The sequence below is a fragment of the Rhipicephalus microplus genome, chromosome 6, assembly GCF_043290135.1.
Source record: "Rhipicephalus microplus isolate Deutch F79 chromosome 6, USDA_Rmic, whole genome shotgun sequence".
In the NCBI taxonomy this organism is placed as follows: Eukaryota; Metazoa; Arthropoda; class Arachnida; order Ixodida; family Ixodidae; genus Rhipicephalus; species Rhipicephalus microplus.
In genome coordinates this window covers 179,536,930-179,561,410 of record NC_134705.1, presented here as the reverse complement: position 1 = coordinate 179,561,410, position 24,481 = coordinate 179,536,930, and the positions used below count along the sequence as shown (strand labels likewise).

Below are 24,481 nucleotides of genomic sequence, written 5' to 3'. Positions count from 1 at the left end.
GTTTCGTTATGCTCGGAATGACCCGTGTACAAACACTTCGGTGTTTACAAACACTGGTGCTGGACGGCTTGCACCTTGTCCTGCTAATTTTTTTTTCATACTCGCAGTAATAGGCCGCGTACATAGCTTGCTTAGAAACACTTATTGTCACAGACGTCATTAACATTTCAACAGATCGTTCTCTTCTTAGACGATGATGACACAACAGACTTCATTTACATGAATGTGAGATGACGTTGAAAGAGCATGTACATTTTGATGGTTCACGCAAACACAGCCACAAAAAAAAAGTGTCACAAAGGGACAGATACGCATGAATATTGCAAAGTAAACAAGAGGGGGGGGGTTAGAAAAAGGGGGTAACGATTTAGAGCACAGGGTACTCTACTATGGGAAAGCTTAAAGCCATTCCGAGCTGCAAAGAGTGCAGTAAGAAGTATTACAAGAAGGAGGGGGGGTTAGAAAAAGGGGGTAACGATTTAGAGAACAGGGTACTCATTGCCGGGTATTTATTGGTGCGTCGGTGTAGCCTGGTGGCATTGGCGGAGAACGAACGTGCTGGCGAGAAGCCCACACATTTTCACCACTTTTCTTCCTTGTGTTTGGCTGAATAATTAAGAAAATAAATAGTTCTAAGCTGAACGCGACATTATACGAGCTAATCCTTGACTTATATGTGCCTTTATTTTTCGTAAGCGGAAAAGAGAGTCTCTGCCTACGTTGGCACAACCTAAAAAAATGGCAGCATATCCACGGTGTGAATGATGGAGAGTGGGGCGAAGCATTCGTCCGTCCATTCGTTCTTGCTTCCGTCCGTCCATGCGTCCGTCTGTGTGACCATCCATGCGTCCATCCGCCCGTCCGTACGTGCGTCTGTTCGTGCGTCCGTCCCTGCATTCGTCTATTCATCCGCAGCTGCGTCCGTTCATGCGTTCATCCATGCATCTGTCTGTGTGTCCGTTTGTCCATCTATTCAACACTCCAAGTACCACCATCTCGCATTTTTTCATCATATATTCCCCATATACAAGTACTTCCATCCAGCGGACATTCGAAGGGCTAAACGAGAGGTGGCACACGCACACTTTCTTACGGCTTGCGCTTCGGGTCCACTTCCCACCTTTAACCACCTCGAGTTCATGGTATATACTAGTTCACTGTATTCATGGCACTGCGGCCCAATGCTAGCTAAACATTTCTAAAACCAAGGAGGTTACGCCCAGCGAGTATAACGTAGCAACCTTTTCCTGTCAGATAGTGCCCAATGTACATGCCAATGACTGCTAATGGGAAATGAGAGACAGGATAATTTGTCTTTTACTTTCTTACGGCTTGCGCTTCGTATCTACTTCCCACCTTTAACCACCTCGAGTTCATGGTATATACTAGTTCAATGTATTCATGGCACTGCGGCTCGACGCTCGCTAAGCCTTACCCAGCGAGTATAACGTAGCAACCCTTTCTTGTCAGATAGTGCTCAATGTACAAGTCAATGGCTGCTAATGGGGAATAAAAGACAGGAGCATTCGGCTTTTAGTTAATGCGCACGCTCCGAATTTTTTTATTATTCAACAACGCACAGGAGAAATCTCCCACCGGCACAACCTTGGAGGTCAAAATGTAACACTGGTTACACACTGCGACTACGACTACGAGGGACGAACGGGTGTCTTTATAAGGAGCTTCGCCCCTAAAAGAAATACGCTTTCTTCTAGTTCGGCGTTGAAGAGCAGTAACTAAAGTGGATGGAAGTTTTTCGGGTGTGCGAAACGTGCTGATGCTATCCGAATCTTTAAACCGACCGAAAAAAGGCAAATACGGCGTATTCCGGGCCGTCCACATTTGTGTTCTCCCACAAGCATGACACTTGCACACCGGGTCTCCGGAAGTGAGTCGTGTTAACAAGCACATGATCCGAAATACACATCAAACTAGTATGAGGGCGAAGCGTCGCATCACGTAATCAGTGAAGTCATGTTATGACGTTGTCAAAGATGACGCTTGCTCGTCAGTTTTAGATGCTTCGTCACGCGGGAAAAAAAAATTACCATCAGCGTCAAGTTGAACGCGAGTGATGCGGAAAAGTTATCGTGTGATGACCTCATCACGATGTCACAACATCGCCGAAATTTGTGACGGCACCATGACGTTACATATAGAGCTTCCTATAAGTACACTAGAGGGAGACTCTGGCGCTAGTGTCTATGGGAGGCTCAACACACGGTGCTTCGCCAGCGTTGAAACGATGTGTAGTACACGAATTTGTACAATCTTAATTCTTTCGGTCCAGTTTGGTTTCGTGCGGCTTGGAACCGCTTTGTCACGAAACAACAGTCGGCAAATGTTCAGCAGTTGTGGTCCACCACTTTGACCTTATGGCTCACTGATTCAAATCGGGTCACGAAATTCACTACGGTCGGTTCTTTTATTCGAAAAACAAAAACAAACACACAGCAATAAATGAAGCCGCAAGTGCGTTGAAGGCCGCAAAAATTACCGCAAGAATTTGGGTACTACCCATCATTACCATGGTACATGGCTGAACGATCGCAACGCCAAGTCCTCGATAGTTAATATTGTAGGAAACTAGATGGCGTTACATGTCATCACGTGGCGTGAAGAGGTCATCACACGACATAGTCGCTTGGTCAAGAGTGCTTCGATTCAGAAGGCACTGCAGAAGCGCGTTCGGCGCAGAATGCTTTCGGGTGCCGCAGGGGATCAATCGAATCGCCCGAGGCGAAAGAGAAGGTCGCGACGTTCGCCTTTCTGTAGCGCCAAGCAAATGCACAAAATACCGTTCGACTTTTAGGGGCGAAGCTCCTTATGGCGTGGCTTGTGCGTCCCTCGTAGTACGTAACCACCAGTGGCACATACCCGAAATAGCGGTCCTCACTCCAAGGTGGTTCCGGTGAGAGATTTCTTCTGTGCGTTGTTAAACAATAAAAGATAGTGCTCAATGCACATGTATGGTAATGGCTGCTAAGGGGGAATGAGAGACAGGAGCATTCGGCCTTTAGGTAACGCGCACGCTGCGATCCCCATTAGCAGTTATTGACATGTACATTAAGCACGATCTGACAAGAAAGGGTTGCTACGTTATGCTCGCTGGTTGTAACCTCCTTGGTTTTAGAAAGGTTTAGCGAGCGTTGGGCAGCATAGCCATGAATACAGTGAACTAGTATATACCATGAACTCGAGGTGGTTAAAGGTGGGAAGTAAACCCGAATCGCAAGCCGTAAGAAAGTGTGCATGTGCCAGCTCCCGTTTAGTCCTTGAAATGTCCGCTGGATGGCGGTGCTTCTATATGGAGAATATATGATGAAAAGATGCGAGATGGTGGTACTTGGAGTGCTGAATAGATGGACGAACGGACACACAGACAGATGCACGGATGGACGCAAGAACGGACGCAGGCGCGGATGCATGGACGAACGCAGGGACGGACGCACGAACAGACGCACGCATGGACGGGTGGATGGACGCATGGACGGTTACACAGACGTACGCAGGAACGGACGGAAGCAAGAACGAATGGACGGACGAATGCTTCGCCCCACTCCCCATCATTCACTCCGTGAATATGCTGCCATTTTTTTTTTAGAGGCGAAGCTCCTTAAAGCGCATTTGTTCGTCCCTCGTAGTCGTAGTCGTAGTGTGTAACAAGTGTTACGTTTTGACCTGCAAGGTGGTGCCGTTGGGTGATTTCTCCTGTGCTTTGTTGAACAATAATAAGTGCGTGGCGTGCGCGTTAACTGAAAGCCGAATGCTCCTGTCTCTCATTCCCCATTAGCAGCCATTGGCATGTTCCAGTAGGAAACGTTAGTAGAAGTAGAAGTGTTAAAAGCCGACTTCTGTTGTCTCTAATTCCCAGTATAGCAGCCATTGTTTACCTCCAAGGTAGTGCCTGGTGAGATTTCTCCTGTGCGTGATTAAACAATAAAAAAAATTTTGTTCAAAACGCCGTTTATTGATGAAATAAACCAACAAAAGACGCCAGATGTTTTCTAAAGCAAAACAAAAAAAGAAGACGCCAGCTGCTTAATGAAAGAAGCCAGGTGTTTTATAAAGCAATGGTTTTATCGGGCGAATCAACGGGAGAAAATTTCACGGTATTGCTTCCAGGCAGCTTCGCCCAATCTCATCGTTATTTACCTCGTGGATCTGCCGTAAATTTTTTTTTGTCCTGTCCTTCGCTTTATGACGTGACTGGAAACGTACACGGTTTGCATGATCTGCGAACACTGCGTGCTTGTACATGAGACGTACCCGTTGCGCACGATCTCGGCTCGATGCCATGCGCCGTCGTGCAGGTTTCGGCCCGCGCTGAGAAGGAAGGGCTCCTGCGACACCGGCCGTCCGCTGCCGGAGCCAAGGCTCAGCCGCAGCCTGCGTTCAGAGCGTACACATTGGTAACCTGTACACTATAAAAAAATATCGAGTAAAAAGGGCGTTTTTTTGTCCCACAACAATAGAGAGTTTTAGTACTGCGTACGCTGCGTACGTGGCGGCGTTGCGTACGTAAGGACGCCACGTTCTCCGTAGTGCGCATGCGCAGACCGCAACGCGCACGTATCGCGTTACGTACGCAGCCGCTACGTACGCACGCGTGAGATGCGTGCGTGCGTACGTATGAGCTGATCGCGCCACTCTCGAACAAGTTCGCGACAGCGCGAGACTTCGTTTTGCGAAATGGCGGCATCGAAGGCAAGCACCGACCGGCTCTGTGGCTTAAAATATGACCATAATCTGGCTATAACACTTGGATTGGCTCACATTGGCTGTCAACAACACGTGCTTCTATTTTGATCTGCAAGATGACGCAACACGATTGACGCTCGTTACGTGCGCGGGTACTACGGCGTACTAAAAGCCGATTAGTGGCAAACGACGCCACGTAACGCAAGGCGCTTGCGTGATGCGCACGTAGCACCATTCCGCAGTACTAAAACTCTCTAATAATCGCCGTCAGGCTTGCGTGCGCTTCCTTGCTTGAAAACTCGGCGCTGGCCACTTTCCCATTGAGAATGCAATGTAACCCTGATAATGGGCGTGTCGATCGTGACCGGAATGTACCGGGCGCGGGGCGATAGCGCAAGGATGGAACGCAATATAGATGACGATTATTGTTGTGGGACAAAAAAACACCCTTTTTACTCGCACTTTTTGTAGAGTGTACTGGAGGATGCAATGAAGAAAAGGAGAGGTAACTCGGCTGTGTCCGATTAGATACCCCACATTTCGGGAGGAGGGGAACGAGGGGGTGAGAAGCACCATCACAGACGACTCGCAGCCCGCACTCATGGTACAGCCTGTAGCCACAGACGAATGCTTATGTTAGCTAGCTTTAGGTGTTGCAGATAAAACATTATAATATGGCTTGTTTGACTGATCAGCTGTGTGGTCAGTCTTCCGCGATCTGGTCGTTCGTGATAGACTGAACGTCGCGTCTGCTCAAGGCACACTGCATCGCTTATGGAGGTTTGTTCAGCCGTTCCAGCGGCCGCACATAATAGCTGGCCGATGCATTAAGGGTGGTATGCCACATTATGCCAGTGTCCCGTTAAATGCTTCTCTTACTCGCAGTAATGTGTCGCGTTATTAGATTTAAAGTTATTACAAGGCATTGAATAATCCGTGATAGACATATTTCTTTTGAAATTCACTACCCTTGTAGTTTTGTACTTGGCCTTGATGAGTTTTATGTGATATGTCTTTCGTTTTGTACTTTGCTTTAGGATCCTTGTGTTTTTTTTTTTTTTCTTTCTCGGTCTTGCGAGTGCCGACTATAAGCGAAACCCAAAAACTACTTCTGATTCTACAGTTTACCTCTTATGGTACGCTCTCTCTTGAAAAAAAATAATGTTTTATGGATTATTAAGACAGCTGTTTGGTACTAATATTTGACACTAGTAATTAAGGGGGGGGGGGAATTAACGTCCCAAAACAACTATAAGAGTACGAGAGACGCCGTAGCGGAGGGCTCCGGCAACTTGGACCACATCGGAATTATTTACCGTGCACCCAGATCTAAGCACACGGGCCTACGACATTTTCGCCTCCATCGAGAATGCAGCCGCGGTGGCCGGGATTCGATCCCGCGACACACGGGTCAGCAGCCAGGGTCCTCAGTCACTAGACTTCCGTGATGGTTGTCATGCGGCCTTGCAAAGTTGTGGCGTGTTAATAATAATAATAATAATAATAATAATAATAATAATAATAATAATAATAATAATAATAATAATAATAATAATAATAATAATAATAATAATAATTTTTCATCAATAGTTTGATGAAGGACAGCTGCAGGTAAAAGCTGCTTTCCGAAAAAGCCAGCTGGACAAAGGCCCCATTCTCTATTTATCTCTCTCTCTCTCTCTCTCTTTTTGACAAAGGCCTACAGGTACCTTTTAGCACGACGGCAGTGGCAAACAATCAGCAATGTGAAGTCAACAATAACAGCAATACCGAATAGATAAATGATATAAATCAATAATCAAAAAACATCAGACACACGGCGTCATCGACGTGCCTGAGTGTTCCCTCGACCAGCTTGAGTTCGACGAAGTCCCCGCGTCCGCCATCGTCGGCGTAGAGCAGCAGTCCGCTGGGCTCCTGCGTCTGGAAGTCGAGGCTCAGGGCGGCCTGAGGGCCGGCCTGCCAGCGTCGCAGCTGCGCGTACGAACTGCTCGATCCCTCCAGCACCACGGCCGAAGGGCCCAGGGCAGCCAGCGACGACTCCTGGGAACGTATAAGGAAGCGAGGGGCTCTCAAAATAGAAAAGATTTATTTTCTGCCACAACGTAAAGACAATATTTCAGAGAGGTACATTTCAGCTGAAGAACCGGGAATCTTCCGGAGATAATACACCTATTGTCAAAACCGATCAGAATCTAAGCACCAAATGCTTTCTGTTAACTAATCCCAACACAAGAACACACAGGACAGGTATCTTTCCGAACAAATAAACAAAACCACTTGCGATCACATATGCAAAAACCAGTACAACACATCATATTTCCCGTCTTTGAGGTATCGGCCTTAACTCGGCCTGATAAGACCGTGTCATGGCACTGCAACATCTGGGAGCGCCACTGTGAGCCGCACTTTTTTATTAACCACTACCAAAAAAGGACACGACCAGTGCCGCAGGAAATCTGCAGGCTTCGTTGAATTTCAGACGCCGCGGTGGTGGGGCAGAAATGCCCCCTCACTTCGAGAAGTCCCAGCGGACTCTCGTGCACTATACTGGTTATACTGTGATTGCAGTGACAGCTGCCCATATCTATTCCTTCACCTATTTTCTTCTATTCGTTTCATCCCCCCTCCCCTACAAGGCACTGCGCCGTGTCGCCCTTGAGGCAGACAGAAATTAGGTGCCTTTTTCCTCTTTTTTTTTAAAACCACTCACCACCACCACCACCACGTCGTGGAACTGCATCGCTTCACAACAGCGGCAGAAGAGGATCTGTGAAAAATTTTCGCGACCTAAAGGGGCACCTCATTGGCGGTGCCCCTCTTAGGGAACCGCCATTACGTCCTCTCGGTTGTTTGGAACTATACGTTATCGTCCCAAAACGCACAACGGAGGCAGCGATGTCAGCCTTTTGTACTCCCGTACCACAGTCCTTAAACGGCCACTCACCACCCACCACGTGTTTAATCCTTGAGTGTCGCGAATCCGTGACATACCGATTAACTTCGAGCAAAGAAGTCAGAAAACGCGCGCCGCCTTTAGTACTGGCTGTTAAGTTATACTCACGGGGAAGTTAGCCAATGTAGCTTTCAGCATTAAAAATTGAGCGCCGTTTCGTCTGAGGTATTTTATGTTAGAACCAATTGTTCTTTAGGTGATTGCGGATAGCGGGAAGCGCGTGCAACAGCTCTCAATTTTTTTGTTTTTTTTTCTCTCGCTTAAGTGACGTAAGTTCCATCTTCGATAAATTTCGTGTGTACACACCCAAGAGGTGACACGCGACAGGTTACGTAGTTCTGAAGTGCGTTTTTTTTTTTTACTGTACGTTTCTCGCTTCTGTGGCATATGAAGAATTGATTGATATGTGGGGTTTAACGTCCCAAAACCATGATATGATTATGAGAGACGCCGTAGTGGAGGGCTCCGGAAATTTCGATCACCTGGGGTTCTTTAACGTGCACCCAAATCTGAGCACACGGGCCTACAACATTTCCGCCTCCATCGGAAATGCAGCCGCCGCAGCCGGGATTCGATTCCGCGACCTGCGGGTCAGCAGCCGAGTACCTTAGCCACTATACCACCGCGGCGGGGGGGGGGGGGGGGGGGGGGGGAGGGACGGGATATGGAGAATTCGCGACATACATAAAGTGTAAATTAAAGTTGAATGTCAGACAATTTAACTACGGAATCATTTAACGGTTGTTAATTAAAGCTGAAAAATGAAAAGAGTTTTTATTTCACTCGGCGGTTTCGTAATTCAGGCGTTAATGGGTTAAAGGCAAGGAGGTGGCTTTCTCCTCTCCTTCGCACACGCGATGCATCCTCCTCGCCCTTTAGTTCCTGAAAGCACGTGAACAATACCAGCACTAACCGACACAGCCCATCGGGATTTCGCGCTTCTCAGCTACGGGCTGTCATCGCCGCTTGTGCAGTTGTAAACACACGAAATGAAGCGTGATCGGTTGATAGTGTGCGATATTCATTCGAGACAAACAAGAACAGATGGGCGGCTGCATGGCAAGGCAGTGCAGGAGACAAATCGCATTTGATATTTCGCGTATATGGACCACTCGAGATCATGTACGCTATATACGTCACGGAAAGTATACTGTCTGCTTCACAGAAGTGCGCTAGAAGGACAAGAAATATCAGGAGAGAATATTGCGCTCAGTTTTTGCATTTTTGAGAGCCTGATGAGTGGCTCTTTAAAGGAACGCGTGACCGTGCTCTTCCTCACCGCTGAAAAAAAAAAAGAGATTGCTGGCACTAAAAACTAAAAGTCAATCGCGTGCCTTCCGGCGAAGAGGCCAATACGTTTTTACACGCTATGCCCCAATGTGAACGAGCTTACCCGCCGGGAGTCACTGGAACTCCAATGAGGTCGCTAATGCATAGCACTCTGTTTGGTACCTCACGGCCAAGGTGGTGGGGGTTGCGTGTGAGGAGAGTCGGTCACCAGAACACCTTTTTTCGGGTGGGTGGATGGGAAATCCATGTTGTAGAAATGCTTGAGTCCTTATATACATCCCAGCACGCAAAGAACACGCATTGATAGAATAGTAACGTGCAATACGAACGCCGGCAACTCTACCGTTCCGCACTTTTTTTCTTTGTGCTGATAAAAAATGTATCATAGTGATATTCACAACCAACTAGCCCAGCAGTCCACGCGCCACGTTAAGTCCTTACCGGCGCGTGTTGGCACTTTGTGAACACTGGTTACCCTAGTACCGCACACGCAATCCTGCGCAACGGGGACCCTATTGCAATTAACTTGCGCCCGAGCCCACCTAAGAGGGCTCGCTTCGCCGAAGTTCCCTCTGGTATTTTCAATATGGGAAGCTCACTAGACGTTGTTGAGCGTTTGCCGCACCCGTATGAAACGTCCGGTGTATTGTTCTGCGTCGCTTTCGTCCGGCCGAAGCCCCCCCTCAGTGGCTTCATACGGTTCGAGCTCTAGTCCAGATTGCTAGGTGTCACGTCACCCCGATAAATCCCGTATAGTTAGCGCGATCGCGTGTTCGCCAATAAAGCGCAGGTTAAAATTCGAAAGAAAGAAACCGCTACGGCGTCTATGAATGTATTGCATGTCCGGTGTTATTTCATATGCACTAATGTGCAGGCATGCTGCTGCACAATCATCTATACTGCGGTTCTTTGCTCAAGAAACATCGATGTGTTCCTGTTTTTCGTTTGGATTGGATTAGATTGGATAAACTTTTATTTGGTCCTCCAAAACACAGATCACTGTGTTGCGGACAGCTCCCACGTGGGGACTGAGATGCCAAGCTCCTCAGCCGCCTCGCGGGCTTGGTGGACAGCCCAGAGCTGATCTGCCAAGGATGAGCTGCGGATTGCCGCCTCCCATCTGGCAGAGGTGATGTGCGATAAATGAGCGAATTTGGTGCACTGCCAGAGCATGTGTTCTAATGAAGCTATTTCCCCACAATGTGGACAAAGATTACTTGTTTTTTGTTTGCTCACTTTGAAATTTTGTAACTATTGTATACGGGTAATAACTATCGCTTGGATGCCCTCTTGCTTTTAATCTTAATATTCACGATTTTTTTTTGTCCTGTCATCCCTCTTATGCCACGAAATACAACCAAGGTATATGTAAATTGGTAGTGCAACTTCCATAGAAGCCCATGTATCCAGTATTTGGCGGCTCGTTGCCATCGTCGCCATCTACGTACGGAGGGAACAACTAACAGCCATCAAAAAACAAAAAAAAAATGAAATATAACGCCACAACCACAAACGGTAGCGAAGTCGTGAATTTTCCCTACACGGCACGAAATCGAAAATTTTCTTAATTGCTAACCTTTTTTACGCGCCGTTACAAATATGTGATTTTATTTCGCCTTGTGGCTCATCGATTGCGTGCACGCGAGAGCAGGAAGACGGTAAGAAATATTGAGGAAGCGAGGTGTTTTATTAGCCGCGAAGTGCAAAGGTGCACACGTCACAAGCCCTATAGAACGCGTCTATCGTACACTCGAGCACGTCCCGTCTCTGGCCGCAGTGCACGCGCCGATAGAGCAAGTCGCTGTACTGTTAAGGCCTTCCGGTTTGTTTCGGATGGGGCTGTCAGGATATAAGTCGCAACAAGCAAACAAAAAAGTGGGGGCGTTTGCAGGCGCCGAAGTCGTATACCTCCTACCGCTTCATCGTTCGATCGTTGTAATAACCCACTTTGTTAACGTACTCTCCGAAATTTCTAAACTCGAAACCGGGGATTCTCGACTACCTGAACAGGCGTCGCGGTGCTGTTTGAGGAAGGTGGCGCGTTAAATAAAGCAAGTAAAATGAATAGCGAAATAGGCATTGAATAAAATAGTGAGTCCGGGATTACAGGAGCCACCTCATTAACCGTTCTTCGCTGTCGCGTCAGTCGTCGCCTTTTTGTTTTACACATGCAGATCAGAAAACACATCCAGTGCAGCGTGCACCGTCGGAGACATCGACGCTGTTGTCAGTGCCAGCATTAAAGACAAAGTAGGCTTAAACATGGCGGCTTTCTGGCGGGATTTTGCCAACTTGCAAATCACGTCGCGAGTCAAGTACTGAATATCATCGAAGAGTGCTCATTGTAAGGTAGTTTGAACGTGTAAAGCCCAGGAAAGCATTGTCTTCGAAATGCGTCTCTGTGCAGTCATGGAGTCAATGTTTGTCGAATGGACGCCGATAGGTACGAGTTTGTTTGTTGTTATTGCGTGAACAAGAATAAAATAAAATCAGTAATATATACATACAAAATCAGTAGGTCCTAAAGTAAGAAACTATCAGCGGGACCTCCTGTCATTATCGACGTACATAAAAGGTAACAGCAGCAAAGGCTAAAAGTTCGAACAAATAAAAAAAACACAATCAATACAGAACGATGCATACTGAAAAAATAAAAAAAAACATTTATTTGTCGTGGCAGAATTATACAACTCTTAAAAATACCTATAGGTAGAAAAAACAAGAGATTGAAGTGATGACGAAAATAAATTTATTCCAGAAGAAGAAAACGCTCATTTAACAGCGTGTTTTTCATGTTGTGTTAAAACGATTCCAATGACCAAGATGACTTAACATGGGGTTATGTAATTCCAAAGATGGATACCATAGAAACGACCTGTGAATCTGCCATAGTTCGATCTTATTTTAGGTAAAAAAAAGGCTATTATTCTCTGTAATCCTGGTATTGTTGTTTACAAGGACACGGTGAGAAATAAAATCAAGGTCGACAGAGAGCAGGTAGATAGTATAATAGTCAAGCTCACCTGGCTCAGGACGAGGGGCAGCACCGCAGTGGCCAGCAACAGTAGCAGCAACCGCATAGCTCCGGTCTACGGTCGCACTAGCTGCAAGGTATGCAAATTTGGGCTTTATTAGATAACGATGCGAAAAATGATAACACTCATACAATATGCAGATAAAGCGAAATCGCGCCTAAATGACCACGCCTTAGCCGACGTGCGTCACTTGAACGACATTAGAACGTGATGAATGCGGTTACAGATGTCGCATATGCATCGCCAAACTTTCGAACGTCCTTCGCAACATCGATCCTTGGATTCTCAAGTTTCATTGCGTAGTTTCTTCACTCGACATGCAAGTAGTATGGCGGTCACTTTAGTTATAGACCCATTCCATGTTTGTAAACACAGGTAGGCCGATGTCGATTATACGGGTAAAATTATAGCGACGTCCGCACGTAACTTCCGCCATAAGCGCTGAGGGCTGCGATGTGCGCCAACAAGCAAAACTAAGTTGTGGGACGCGACTCACATCCAACCGCGACGCGATTCGTCGGCATACCGTTTTTTTTTTCCTCATTGCTTGACTGAGAACACCACATGCAGCAGAAACTGTGGTAGGCAGAGCGTCTTTTGCCCACCAAGACAGCGCCACCGCATTTTCGTGACGTAAGTCCGGTGGAATTTGTCTATACGTCCTGCAATGAAAGACCCCGTTGCTAGCTGTAAAGATAGCTTCACTGCAAGCATTATGGTATAGGTGGCCGAGCCTAACAAAACGTCGCAGGACACGGAGTTCCGCGTGGGCGTTGCAAAGCGGATCGCTGTGTGGGCGTTGCGGCCTCACCCGCAACGCCAACGTCGCGAATAGCGAATAAACTTATATAACGAAGCATTTCTTTAATGCTCAAAGAACACCGCTATAGTTACGGATTCTGACTTTCGGAGATGGCCGTTTGGCGAAGCAGTCGCACACATGAACACGAAATCACCATGAAACGATATTGTATACAAAATGGCCGTACTACGCGTAATCCATCATTTCTCTTCGTGCACTGTGCAAACTTGATGTTGAATTGTCGAAATAAAGGTTACGAAACGTGTTAGTATAGATACACAAATTTACAGCACACTTTCACGAAAGCTTCGCTTCACCTTGATTGCGGCATGAGCGCTTGGATTCACATTTCCCCGTTTTTACTCCCGAAGGTTCTACGAGAACTTTCTTTTTTTTTCTGCTACTTTATTTATCTAGGCGGCGCACGTCCCTGCAATGACACTAGAACGCGAGAAATGTGGTTTTAAATGTTACCCATGTAACCTCGGACATTGCGTACGTTATTTCTTGGCTTCGATCTGAGCACAGCTTTGCTGTCTAGACTAGTTCCAGAAACAGCCGTATTACGCGGAATCTAAACATTTTCGCAAGGTGTTAGTTAGTTTTTTTTTTGTTATCCTTTTGTAGAGTTCAAGTTTGCGGCTTATTGACACAGCGCCGTGCCTAGGAACGCACAGGCAAGGAAACTCAAATCAGAATAAAACAACGGTCCTGCAGAAACGAAACCACGTGGCTTTACTACTGAGTGTTATTCTTATTGCGCTGAAAGAAAACTTATAACAAGTGATTCCCAAAAACGAAAATGGAACCTTCTGGGAAACTGATTTCTTAAATTTGCAGTTATTATCGACCTTAACAACAAATGCATGTTCGCGGCTTAGAAGCGGCCGAATGTCTGGGCCGTGCATACGGTCACTGTGCGGATTAACGTAGGAATTGCACCTCTCCTTGTATTCCCACTAACTCTTCTCTCCCCGGTCCTGGATAAGTGAAGGCGGGGGAGGGAGAGGGAGCTGCGAAGACCCCTTTCCTTTTTCTAAGGATCGCGGATAGTAATAAGGAGAGGGCGCTTCATGCCCCTTTCGAGCCTCCCCCCCCCCCCATCCTCTATTTTTCACCCGTATGCAAACCTAAGCCAGTGATGGTCACTGAAAACTCTGACTGCAAAACAACAACAACAACAACAACAACAACAACAACAACAACAACAACAAAACTTCTGTTATTGGTCGATTTCGTGCCGCTTTAGTATTCTTCTAGGCGTTCATTATTGATGAAAAAGCTCAGAGTGTCATGATTAGGTTCCGAAAAATAGTGTTCGCGGTAACTTAAGTGTAAGGGCAGCGCAGACGACGAGGACTGTTCAAAAACGCAGACACACCGCATGCCCAATGCACCGTTATTACATATATTAGGTAACACCCATACGCCCAGCCATTCGTAGTACGAACATGCTTACGCACGTAGAAAATAGAGCGATAGGCAACGAGGAAACGTCTAGTATAAGCCTTCTCTCCTGCGCATTTTTCGAGAAACGCTTGTCCAAGTCCTATCGCGCTGCTACTTTACTCTACACGCAAGCGATCATGGTTACCTCAAGTTGCAGTTCCTTAGATGGTACGCGAACAGGTGCTTTCCATTAGCAAGCCCTCCGTACCTTTGTCCGAGAAAAAAAACTAAGGTTCCTCGAAGGTTTCGGTGGGCGCAAGTAGTTATATTATCTTTACTTTTGTGTATCGTTTTCTTATAGACTTTTATTTGCCTTTTTTCTGTGCTTTTTTGTTTTTGTTTTTCTCTTACTCATGTTTTGCTCTTTGTGTCGTATGGTTTTTGTCACATGGTTTCGTCTCCTCTATATATTTTCGTGCTCTGCGCAATAAACTCAGCTGGGAGTTAGCGCTAGTGTCCTTCGTGCCCTTCTTGTCTCTGTGTCGTCGTTTTGTTTTCCCGCTCTATCGTCTTGCAGTTCGTGCCGGAGAAGTCTGCGACGTGCACAAAAGCTTGTTTCACTGCAAGTTGAACGTATTTGTGGCAAAGCCCGACTATAATTCCTGCTGTAAAAAAAGTTGCGGCAAGCTGTAAAGAGCGTTTCGCTGCAGGCATAGTGCACGTGCGGCAAAGCCCGACTAACCAAAAGTCGTAGGTCACGGAGGTGTGTGGGCGTTGCGGATCTGATCGGAGCGTAGGCGTTGCGGAGCGTAACGCGGCGTGGGCGTTGCGTCTGCCTTGCGTATAAGTGTCTACCCATCGTATCCTCTCCCAGGGGCTTCTTAAAAACTTTTCGACTGCGCTCGGCGTTTCATATTCCGAGTCATTCCGCACATCGCTTTCGCGATGCAGTGCAGATATCATACTTGATGAGAGAAGCATACATGCGTAAATAAAAGAACCGGGCAGACGGCGAAAACAAACAAAAAAAGGCCAGACGAGATGTTAATGTTTCCTAGGCTACGTGTGTATACATTCTGTCGGCGAATCTAAAATGAAGCACCGACGCGAGAGGGCGCCGCTGTCTTTTTTGCCGCTTGACACTGCATGCTGATTTCTCCAGGGTCTTTAGAGAGCCGGGATCCCGCGCAAATTGACGTGTCGAGAACGACAGAAAGCTCAGTTATCTTGCTGCGTTTGTCGAGAAGAAATAGAAGACAAAAAAAAGAAGTGAAACAAGAAGAGGAAGCCACGGTCTCTTGTGTCCTCTCAACTTTATTGCTACGTAAGTGACATAATCTCTATTAGTGGCCGACGATGTTTATTCTGGTCGTGGCCTTGTGGAGGGTAAAAAAAAGCATTAGAAGGAACCGGCGCGCAGACGTCACCAAGAGAGATGAAAGAAACGAGAAGGAGGATTGCATTCACCCTCACGATTTGCAAAACTCCAGGGGCTTTGACGGAAGCGCTATGGTGTTAACGTACGTGGTAGAAAGGCCTCCTGGGAAACGCGACGATGGCGCGCTCGTGAGAGGTGGCGCTCGCGTCGAGTTAGGTTCGGCTTAAAGCGGAATCGCGAATGACTGCACGACAGACGATGACTAAAATGGCTTTAGTTTGAATCCGGTAAGCGGCTGCTTGGCTCACGTACGCGCACACGTAGTCAGTACGGTTTTTCTCGCGATTGCTCTCTCCGTAATTGAAGCCGGGAGGCCCGAGTAAAAAGCGAAGCGTTTCGCAAACCCTTTTTGCGGAATGCGTTGGTACGAGTCCTCACCGTGGCAGACGCAGGGCGCGTACGGATTTGAAGTTCAGGCTTAGCGATGGTCGGTTGTCGTTGATGACGCAGGCACGAAAGCACTAGCGCGTTTCTGAAGCTTAGTGTGTGTGTGTGGGGGGGGGGGGGGTGTTTGTGGGTGTGTGGGTGTTTGTGTGTGTGTGTGTTTGTGTGTGGGTGTGTGTGCTTGTGTGTGTGTGGGGGTGTGTGTGTTTGGGCGTGTGTGTGTGTTTGTGTGTGTGTGTGTGGGTGTGTGTGTTTGTGTGTGTTTGTGTGGATGTGTGTGGGTGTGTGTGTTTGTGTGTGTGTGTGTGTGGGTGTGTGTGTGTTTGTGTGTGTGTGTGCGTGTGTGTGTGTCTTTGTGTGTGTGTGTGTGTGGGTGTGTGTGTGTTTGGGCGTGTGTGTGTGCGTGCGTGGGTGTGTGTGTTTGTGTGTGTGTTTGTGTGTGTGTATGGGTGTGTGTTTGTGTGTGTGTTTGCGTGTGTGGGTGTGTGTGTTTGTGTGTGTGTGTGGGTGTGTGTGTGTTTGCGTGTGTGTGTGCGTGTGTGTGGGTGTGTGTGTTTGTGTGTGTGTTTGCGTGTGCGTGTGTGAGGGTGTGTGTGTGGGTGTGTGTGTTTGTGTGTGTGTGTGTGTGTGGGTGCGTGTGTGTGTGGGTGTGTTTGTGTGTGTGTGGGCGTGTGTGTGTGTGCGCGCGTGTGTGTGTGGGTGTGTGTGTTTGTGTGTGTGTGTGTTTGCGTGTGTGTGCGTGTGTGTGTGGGTGTGTGTTTGTGTGTGGGGGGGTGTGTTTGTGTGTGTGTGTGTGGGTGTGTGTGTTTGTGTGTGTGCGTGTGTGTGTGTGTGTGTTTGTGTGTGTGTGTTTGCGCGTGGTATATATGTGTGTCAGTCGATTAATGAGCACGCCAAATTGCCTTTCACGCGAAACTACTGCAAATTGGTCAAGTAAAGTTTCTTAAATAGTGCAGTTGAGTTACGTTGTTAGCATACTAGAGCAGGAGGTCCCCAAATTTCAGACAAACTGACAGAGGGACCTACTATGGCTACATGAATTGGGTTCAATTACAAAAAGTACAGTAAATGCATACAGACGTGCGAGCAATAATGAACAAGCTTGATTACCAATAACGATATGATCATTGCGCACCATATTGGTAATACTACCATCATAATGGTAGGTCGAAATTCTTTCAATTCTAACGTTCCTTCATCAAAGTTCAAGCAACGTCTTCGTCTTTTTCACTCGTTCTCTTCGACGTCTCATAGAGTACGCATGCTTGTGAGGTATATTACTCGCGTTTCTACGAAAGCTTCTGAAATGGTGTATTCCATAAACGGCTCATTCCATCGCACTGAAGATACATCCTATACGCCGTGCATAAACGTGAATAACGCATGAGATTGCAGTTTGGCTTAGATTACACTGAAAGCGAATGTGCGCATGCCATTTAGATTTCCTGTTTTTCTTAGCACTTAACTTCCTTACTGGCTACATTGAAATTGTCTTTTTTCTTTCTTTTTTTTTTTTTGGTGCCGTGGTTGTTGTGTGCATTTTTTGTATCTGTCGAGAGCTGTCTACGTGACCTAGATTGTTCCTCGTAGCAATGTGGCCGAGCTGCAATCTTGAACACTCACTAAAGAACCCCCCTCAGTCTCTTTATCATTTATTTCATTCGTGTTTTTGAATTTCATCGTGTACGCATTTTTTTCATTTTCATAAATGCGTACTGTTCTCAGTTAAATTTTAAGAATTGCGTAGAAAAACTGGTGAAACATCTCAGTTTTCTTCGTGAATCGTGCAAATATATGAAAATAAATTTTCTAAATAAAGCTAACGAAACGTGCTAGTATCTATGCGAAGCTTCGCTTCACGTCGATTTCGGCACGTGTGCTTCGATCACCATTCTCTCTTTTTTTTTACCTTTCATTATTGATTTGATTGATAAGTGGGGTTTAACGTCTCAAAACAACTATATGATTATGAGAGACGCCGTAGTGGAGGGCTCCTGAAATTTCGACCACCTGGGGTTCTTTAACGTGCACCCAAATCTGAGCACACGGGCCTACAACATTTCCGCCTCCATCCTTTCATTATTTCCGCAGAATAACTAGAACCTCATACAGCACCGAATCAAGGCATGCCTGTACCATTACACCCGGTGCTGTATTCGTGACGATAGGACAGGGAGAGAAGAAGCACGTGAAGATCGCATGTGCTCAACGCGGGCCACCACCACCACTCTGAAAATGATTGATTGGGCCACTTCATTGACGAATCGATTGCTCTCCCCGTAGCCTTCGTCGTCCCCACTCCCCCCCTGACGTCGCGTAGAGTGTATAAGGAGCACACCCGTCGTCTAGCGCACGTTGCTCCCGACGTCGGAGTAGCGGCAGCGAAGGCACCGTCGTGCCGGCGCGGAAGAGAAAGTGAAACTATACACAGGAACAGCGAGACGGCGTCCATTTTGCAACTCTTCGATCGCGCCCCGTCTGCGGCGGCTGCTCCCCCTCTCCCACTTTTGTGACGTGTTCACGCGCGCCCTCGGGCGACAGATTCTTCGGAATTAAGCGGAGCGTGCTTCCGAGTCCCGCTGGCCTCGTTTCGAGCACCGCTCCGTCCGTGGCGTGAACGTCGTTGGCGTCGTAATGGTGATTAAAAGGATAAACTCATCTCTTATGCATTCGGCTACAAAAAGTGCAGTAAATGCATACAGACGTGCGAGCAATCATGAACAAGCTTGATTAACAATAATGATATGATCATTTCACAACATAATGATAATATTACCATCATAATAATAGGTCCATCTCCTTTCGATTCTAACGTTCCTTTAGCGAATTTCAAGCAACGTCTTTGTCTTTTTCACTCGCACCCTTCGACGACTCACAAAGTGTGTGTGTGTGTAAGACGGGGTGTCAAACATCTCCGGCGGTGGGCCGTGGTCACAGAATTTAGCGGAGCTGAGCCCGGGTCAAGAAAAAAAAAGTAAAAGCGGAAGCGGGTGGGGGGGGGGGTCAGTACAATATATGTCAGCTAATGACGCCATTGGAAAAAGCATTTTCCATATCTCATATATGAGCCATTTCTGAAGGGGATCAGGAGCCAGGATACCGATAGCAATTCGATGCCGGTGTCCGAAATTTCTAAAATCAGAATGCCGATTCTGGAGTTTTGTTTCACGGTTGTGTATAAACACATTGTGAACCGCAAGGAGTTGCCTCGTGAGAAAAGAAGACACTCTTAGCCAGTCGTGCTTCTGGAGCTCGTAAACGTACGAATTAAAGAAAAAAGTGGAACGAAAAAAGTGATCTACGTGTTGGTCACGTGTTTGAGACCCTTGGCCTGAGACATGATTCTGAAGCTTCCCTCATAGACCGCCGCTAGGGCCGAACGGTTCAGAAGGTTCGGGAGCGAGGGCGGTGGCATGTGTTGAAAAATGTGTCACCTAATGTTGCCATTTAAAGACAAGATATCTCCTAACTGGTTATCTATTGGCCTATAAGTGTGAGGCCCACGGGATGACTTTAAGCTCTCCCATAGTAGAGTACATCGTACTCTCAATCGTTAACCACTTTTTTTCTAAACGCACGATCCCATATAGAAACACGCGGTCCCTGGCGTAAAACGACTCGAAGGAGCAAGCCATCTGGTGTGGCTTTTAAAACGTGCAGATTCCATCACGCTATACTCCTTAAGAACTGTGGTTCTCTTTTTACACACGTGAGAGTCACGTGTCTTGTACTCTCTTTAGAGAGGCATGGTGACTCTCTTTAGGGGAGTTGTGGGACGCACCACTTTCCAAAAGAGAGTCATTGCACAACTCTCCTATATAAAGGGAGTAAACGCGCCCCTCTCAAGAGAGTACTATAGGCACGTGACCCTTACGTGCGTGAAATAAGAGGAAAACGACAGTTTTTTTTTTCTTTAGTGTAGCGTAAAACGTTTTTGAGAACATGGGCCCAGATTTTTTTTTTTTTTTTTGTTCTCACGCAAACGTGTAGAGGAAGTTAACATGTTCTTCCAGACGAACACATACACGAACTTGCACAGGCTACTTTTATTCTACCCGCACAGAATACAGAGATACATGTCCGTGGTTTTTCATTACGTGGGAGCGTACTGTTCACAGTGAGGAACACCACAACATGAACAACACGGAGGAACAATGGGAGCCACTGCGGTCCAACTCAGCCATTGACAATCAGCTTTGGCTGGCCCAACGGGCAGATATGATGGTAAGAGTAAGCAGAGCCCTGGAACAGGGTTCCTACCATTTGAAATGCTCCGCGGTATGCGCAAATAAATTTTTAAAGACGATAGTCTTTCTTGGAGACCTTCGACGCAAAAATTTTGGTCTGTCTGTCTGTCTGTTTTTCCGCCCTTAACAGTACCCTAAGCGACACCAAAGTGACCAAACGATACTTCAAACGGCCGACTCACCCGCAGCGCCCACCAATATTGCTCAAGCTAAAGCGTGCATACTTGAGCGATTGTCAATTAAAAAAAATTATTTCGCATATCTGAGGTGCCATAACAACACGTCAATATTCTGTGTGTGTGTCTCTTACTAGAAAAGGCATACATAAGTAATTATAAGGACCGTAGCGTTTATCACGTCGCGCTGACCAGGCGACGCTTGCACGAAAAGGCAAATGTAAAAAACGCTTCGCTAAGACGACACGGTGGTGGCACCTACCCGTCGACTTGCGTTCTACACCACATCACCTCCGAGACGGGCGCGCAGGGCGCGCGCGCTTTGCTTTCCAAGATAACGGACAGATGGCGCTCACGTCTCACGTGTGACGTCACTTGATGCGTTCGTTCATCTCCGCTGCACGCTCGAGGCACTGTAACGCAGCGCCTCCAGTATACCGTTCACCGATTTTCTTGCGCAAAAGATCAAATAAACATTTTGTTCGGCCTTTCCAGATGCAAGATTATCGTCTTTCGATGACATTTGCAGTGTGACTTGCAGATACGGGGCTAATTTCTCTCTCTCTCTCTCTCTCTCTCTCTCTCTCTCTCTCTCTCTCAGTGCAGGGTGCTGGGGATTTTCTTGCGACAAAGCCGGAGCCAAGCGAATGCCCTCTATTTGCCTAAAAATTGCACAACCGAATTCCTCTATACATTGAATGCTTCTATAATGAATAGACTTGTATAACGAAGCGCTTTGAATGTCCGCAGAACACCGTTCTCACTTTTGAACAGCGAAGCCGTCGTTTTTTGGTTGAGCGTTTCACATCCGATATCCGGGCCAACGTTTGCGGTCATCATAAACGGACATGTGCTGCAGAGATCTGTGCGGCCTTTCAGAAAACAGTCATCACCATAAACGCCTGCGTGCCACGTAAATTGAGCACATCCCACCTATACACACAGCATCCACTAGAAGGCAGCCCCGCCGCCGTGGTCTAATGGCTAAGGTACTCGGCTGCTGACCCGCAAGTCGCGGAATCGATTCCCGGCTGCGGCGGCTGCATTTCCGATGGAGGCGGAAATGTTGTAGGCCCGTGTGCTCAGATTTGTGTACACGGTAAAGAACCTCAGGTGGTCGAAATTTCCGGAGCCCTCCACTACGGCGTCTCTCATAATCATGTGGTGGTTTTGGGACATTAAACCTTACTTATCAATCAATCCACTAGAAGGCAACAGCCCGACCTATGTCATGCGCTCTACCATGCATAATCACCATAGTCACTTCACTGTCACGTGATATTTTGTGGTCGTATAAGGTGGCGGCTATGCTATGCCACCGATTGACAAAGAGCAGCGATAAAGCCTGCCGGAGTATTTTATGCGAATGCTTCTTGCAAACCTGGGGTATGAGCGTGGTGGGCTCAGGATGCAGTAAAAATACGCTGACGCCTAAAAGCTTAACAAGGGGCGTTTAGTAAAGTGCGGTGTCATAACGTACGTGAAATAATTGCAAAACATAAAAATGCGTTCGCCTCACTAAGAGAACGTTTTCAGCTTCGCTGCTTCATCAGTGTGCGTGGAGCGAAGCTGTTTTCTCCTTTCCCGCCGCGGTGGTCTAGTGGCTAAGGTACTCGGCTGCTGACCAGCAGGTCGCGGGATCGAAACCCGGCTGCGGCGGCTGCATTTCCTATGAAGGCAGGAAATGTCGTAGGCCCGTGTGCTCAGATTTGGGTGCACGTTAAAGAACCCCAGGTGGTCGAATTCTCCGGAGCCCTCCACTACGGCGTCTCTCATAATCATGGTGGTTTTGGCACGTTAAACCCAACCTATCAATCAATCATCAAAATTTTTTTGGCCATTTGGAGAAGCACTCTCACTTTTATACAAAATCGCGATGAAACAATCTTGTGTACGTATCTACACCGTGACGTTTGTACCCTGTCAATGCAGTTATAGAAGTGCGTCTTAAAGGAACCAGAGTATATGACGTAACATCAATAAGAGAAGTAAATTGGTGGGATTTACCGTCCCAAAACCACGTGATGACTAGGAGGGACTCCACAGTGACGGTCTCCGGAAATTTGGACCACCTAAGGCTCCTTTAAAGTGAGCCCGAATATAAGTACACGGGGATCGATCATTTCTGCCTCCATCGAAAATTGTGGGGATTCGAACGCGCGACCTAGAGGAGTCAGCAGTCGAGTACCATAACTACTAGATCGCCCATATATATATATTTTTAATTTGTTCCCGACTCCACTAAAACACCCACGACAGTTAGTAGTGCACAGGACACATGAATCACGAGAAAATTCACTGGCGAAATCGAAATTCACTGGTGAAATTCACTGGCAATTCAATGGCGAAATCGTGGCGTATTTGAACAGAAAAGAAAGCACCGACAAAAACCTTCTGACCCCCTCCCCCCCCCCCCCCCCCCCGGTCAAGCTTCTAATCCAAGTTTCTTTCTCGCGCTGACTGCCGCGAGTATGTTCCAACTAGCCTAATTTGCCATATTTCGTCACTAGACCATCGTGGTTGGCCGACATTAAAAAGAAGAATGAAAGCGATAAATTAGGAACCCCAGGAGAGGATATGTTTCGGGTGTGCTGGGTGCTTGTGGGGGGGGGGGGGGGGGGGACGTTCTGAATGTTTGAAAAGACTTCTTGGGACACATGTATGATCGAGTGTAGAACATCTTTTCCTGCCCGTCCTCCCTAAGCCATTTTACGAAGAGCGCTGTTAGCTCCCCTTTCAGAGGCAACCTGTACACGCACAATGGACTTCGAGTTTCGACACTTCCTCCGGCGTTTCTTTCTCTCTTTCTTTCTTTCTTTCCTTCCTTCTTTCTTTCTTTCTTTCTTTCTTTCTTTCTTTTCTTTTTGTCTTTCTTTCTTTTCTTTCTTTCTTTTTTTCTTTCTCTCTTTCTTTCTTTCTTTCTTTTCCTTATCGCAGGCACGTTGAAGTTCCCACAGTCCGTTAGCGATCCGTTTCTCATTTTATAAAGAGAATCGACAACAATGTACCTTATTCTTGCGTAACTTCGGTTCTGTAATGGTCGTACACTCGTATAGATTGGGACAACAAGAGGAAAGCGTTTACATCGACAAAAAGTATGTGAGAGAGAGAGGAGCAGGATGACAATGTCACTTATTGCTACTGCCACCTGCAGGCGCGCAAGGGCCCTCCGGGTCACGAAAGCAATCCAGACGGCGTTGTGAAAGCTTTTCCCTTGTGTTCTCTTACGTAAGTAAGCTGTTTTTGTTTTTTTCGGGGATGATGTCCGGGAAAGGTATTCGCAAATTGGCGAGCGCTATACATCGGCCGCACGATTGCGCAATCCGGTTGCGTTCGGCCGCACCGCAGTAATTTAACTTCTTTGATTTCCACGCCTGCGGTTAAGACGGCGAAATTTCAGCCGCAAAGGGCCGTTTGATGGCATATACACGTGTGCAAGGGGTTGGCCGCCACCTTTGTCATATAAAGGGGAGGGGCGCGCAAATAATAAGCAGGGGGCGCCACAACAAGCCTCTCCCCCCCCCCCCCTCCCCATCGGCCCTGACGGGCAAACGTCTATGGTTGTGGCGCTGCATACCACTCCGAGAGTGAGGTATTTACGAATGGGTTTTAGGTGCGGCCATATTGAACTGTTAACTTTGCCATTTTGTTTGTTTAACAAGTAAATGAACCGTGTGCTATAAACCCTTTTACTGTTTACAAGCACACGCCCTAGATGACATCGGGTTTTGTCCACCGATGTGCCTTAATAGCAGCGGTGGGCAAGAAGAGCTTTAGACGAAAGTCACATAAAAAACAGCGCTTTAGAAGAAAGTTCGCTCATTTTCTACACTTTTCTTTCCTTATTTGGCAAACTATATTCAAATAGATGTTCTTTTGAGCTACATAGAAATTATAAGAGATTTGCTTGAACTTAACGCGCGTTCCTTTATGTGAAAAACTAACGAGATACTTTCTTTTCCCTTGAAAAAAAAAAACAACAACTTGTAAACGCGCTTTCAGTTTCGACGTTAGGACCTGGTAAATGAGGTGACCGGAAGTTTTTTGAGGTACAACGCTTGTG

The 24,481-nt window shown here is 47.0% G+C and overlaps 1 protein-coding gene across 1 annotated transcript in view; it reads right to left on the bottom strand.

Annotated features, from left to right (window-relative positions):
• LOC119167069 (neurexin 1) overlaps nt 1-24,481 on the bottom strand; it is a 64,732-nt gene that overhangs the window by 33,173 nt on the left and 7,078 nt on the right. The window contains exons 2-4 of the mRNA XM_075867166.1: nt 11,971-12,051; nt 6,536-6,744; nt 4,270-4,389 (exon numbers count right to left, since the gene is read on the bottom strand). Of these exons, the coding sequence (XP_075723281.1) occupies nt 4,270-4,389; nt 6,536-6,744; nt 11,971-12,027 (386 nt within the window). The 5' untranslated portion in view covers nt 12,028-12,051. The remainder of the gene's footprint in view (nt 1-4,269; nt 4,390-6,535; nt 6,745-11,970; nt 12,052-24,481) is intronic.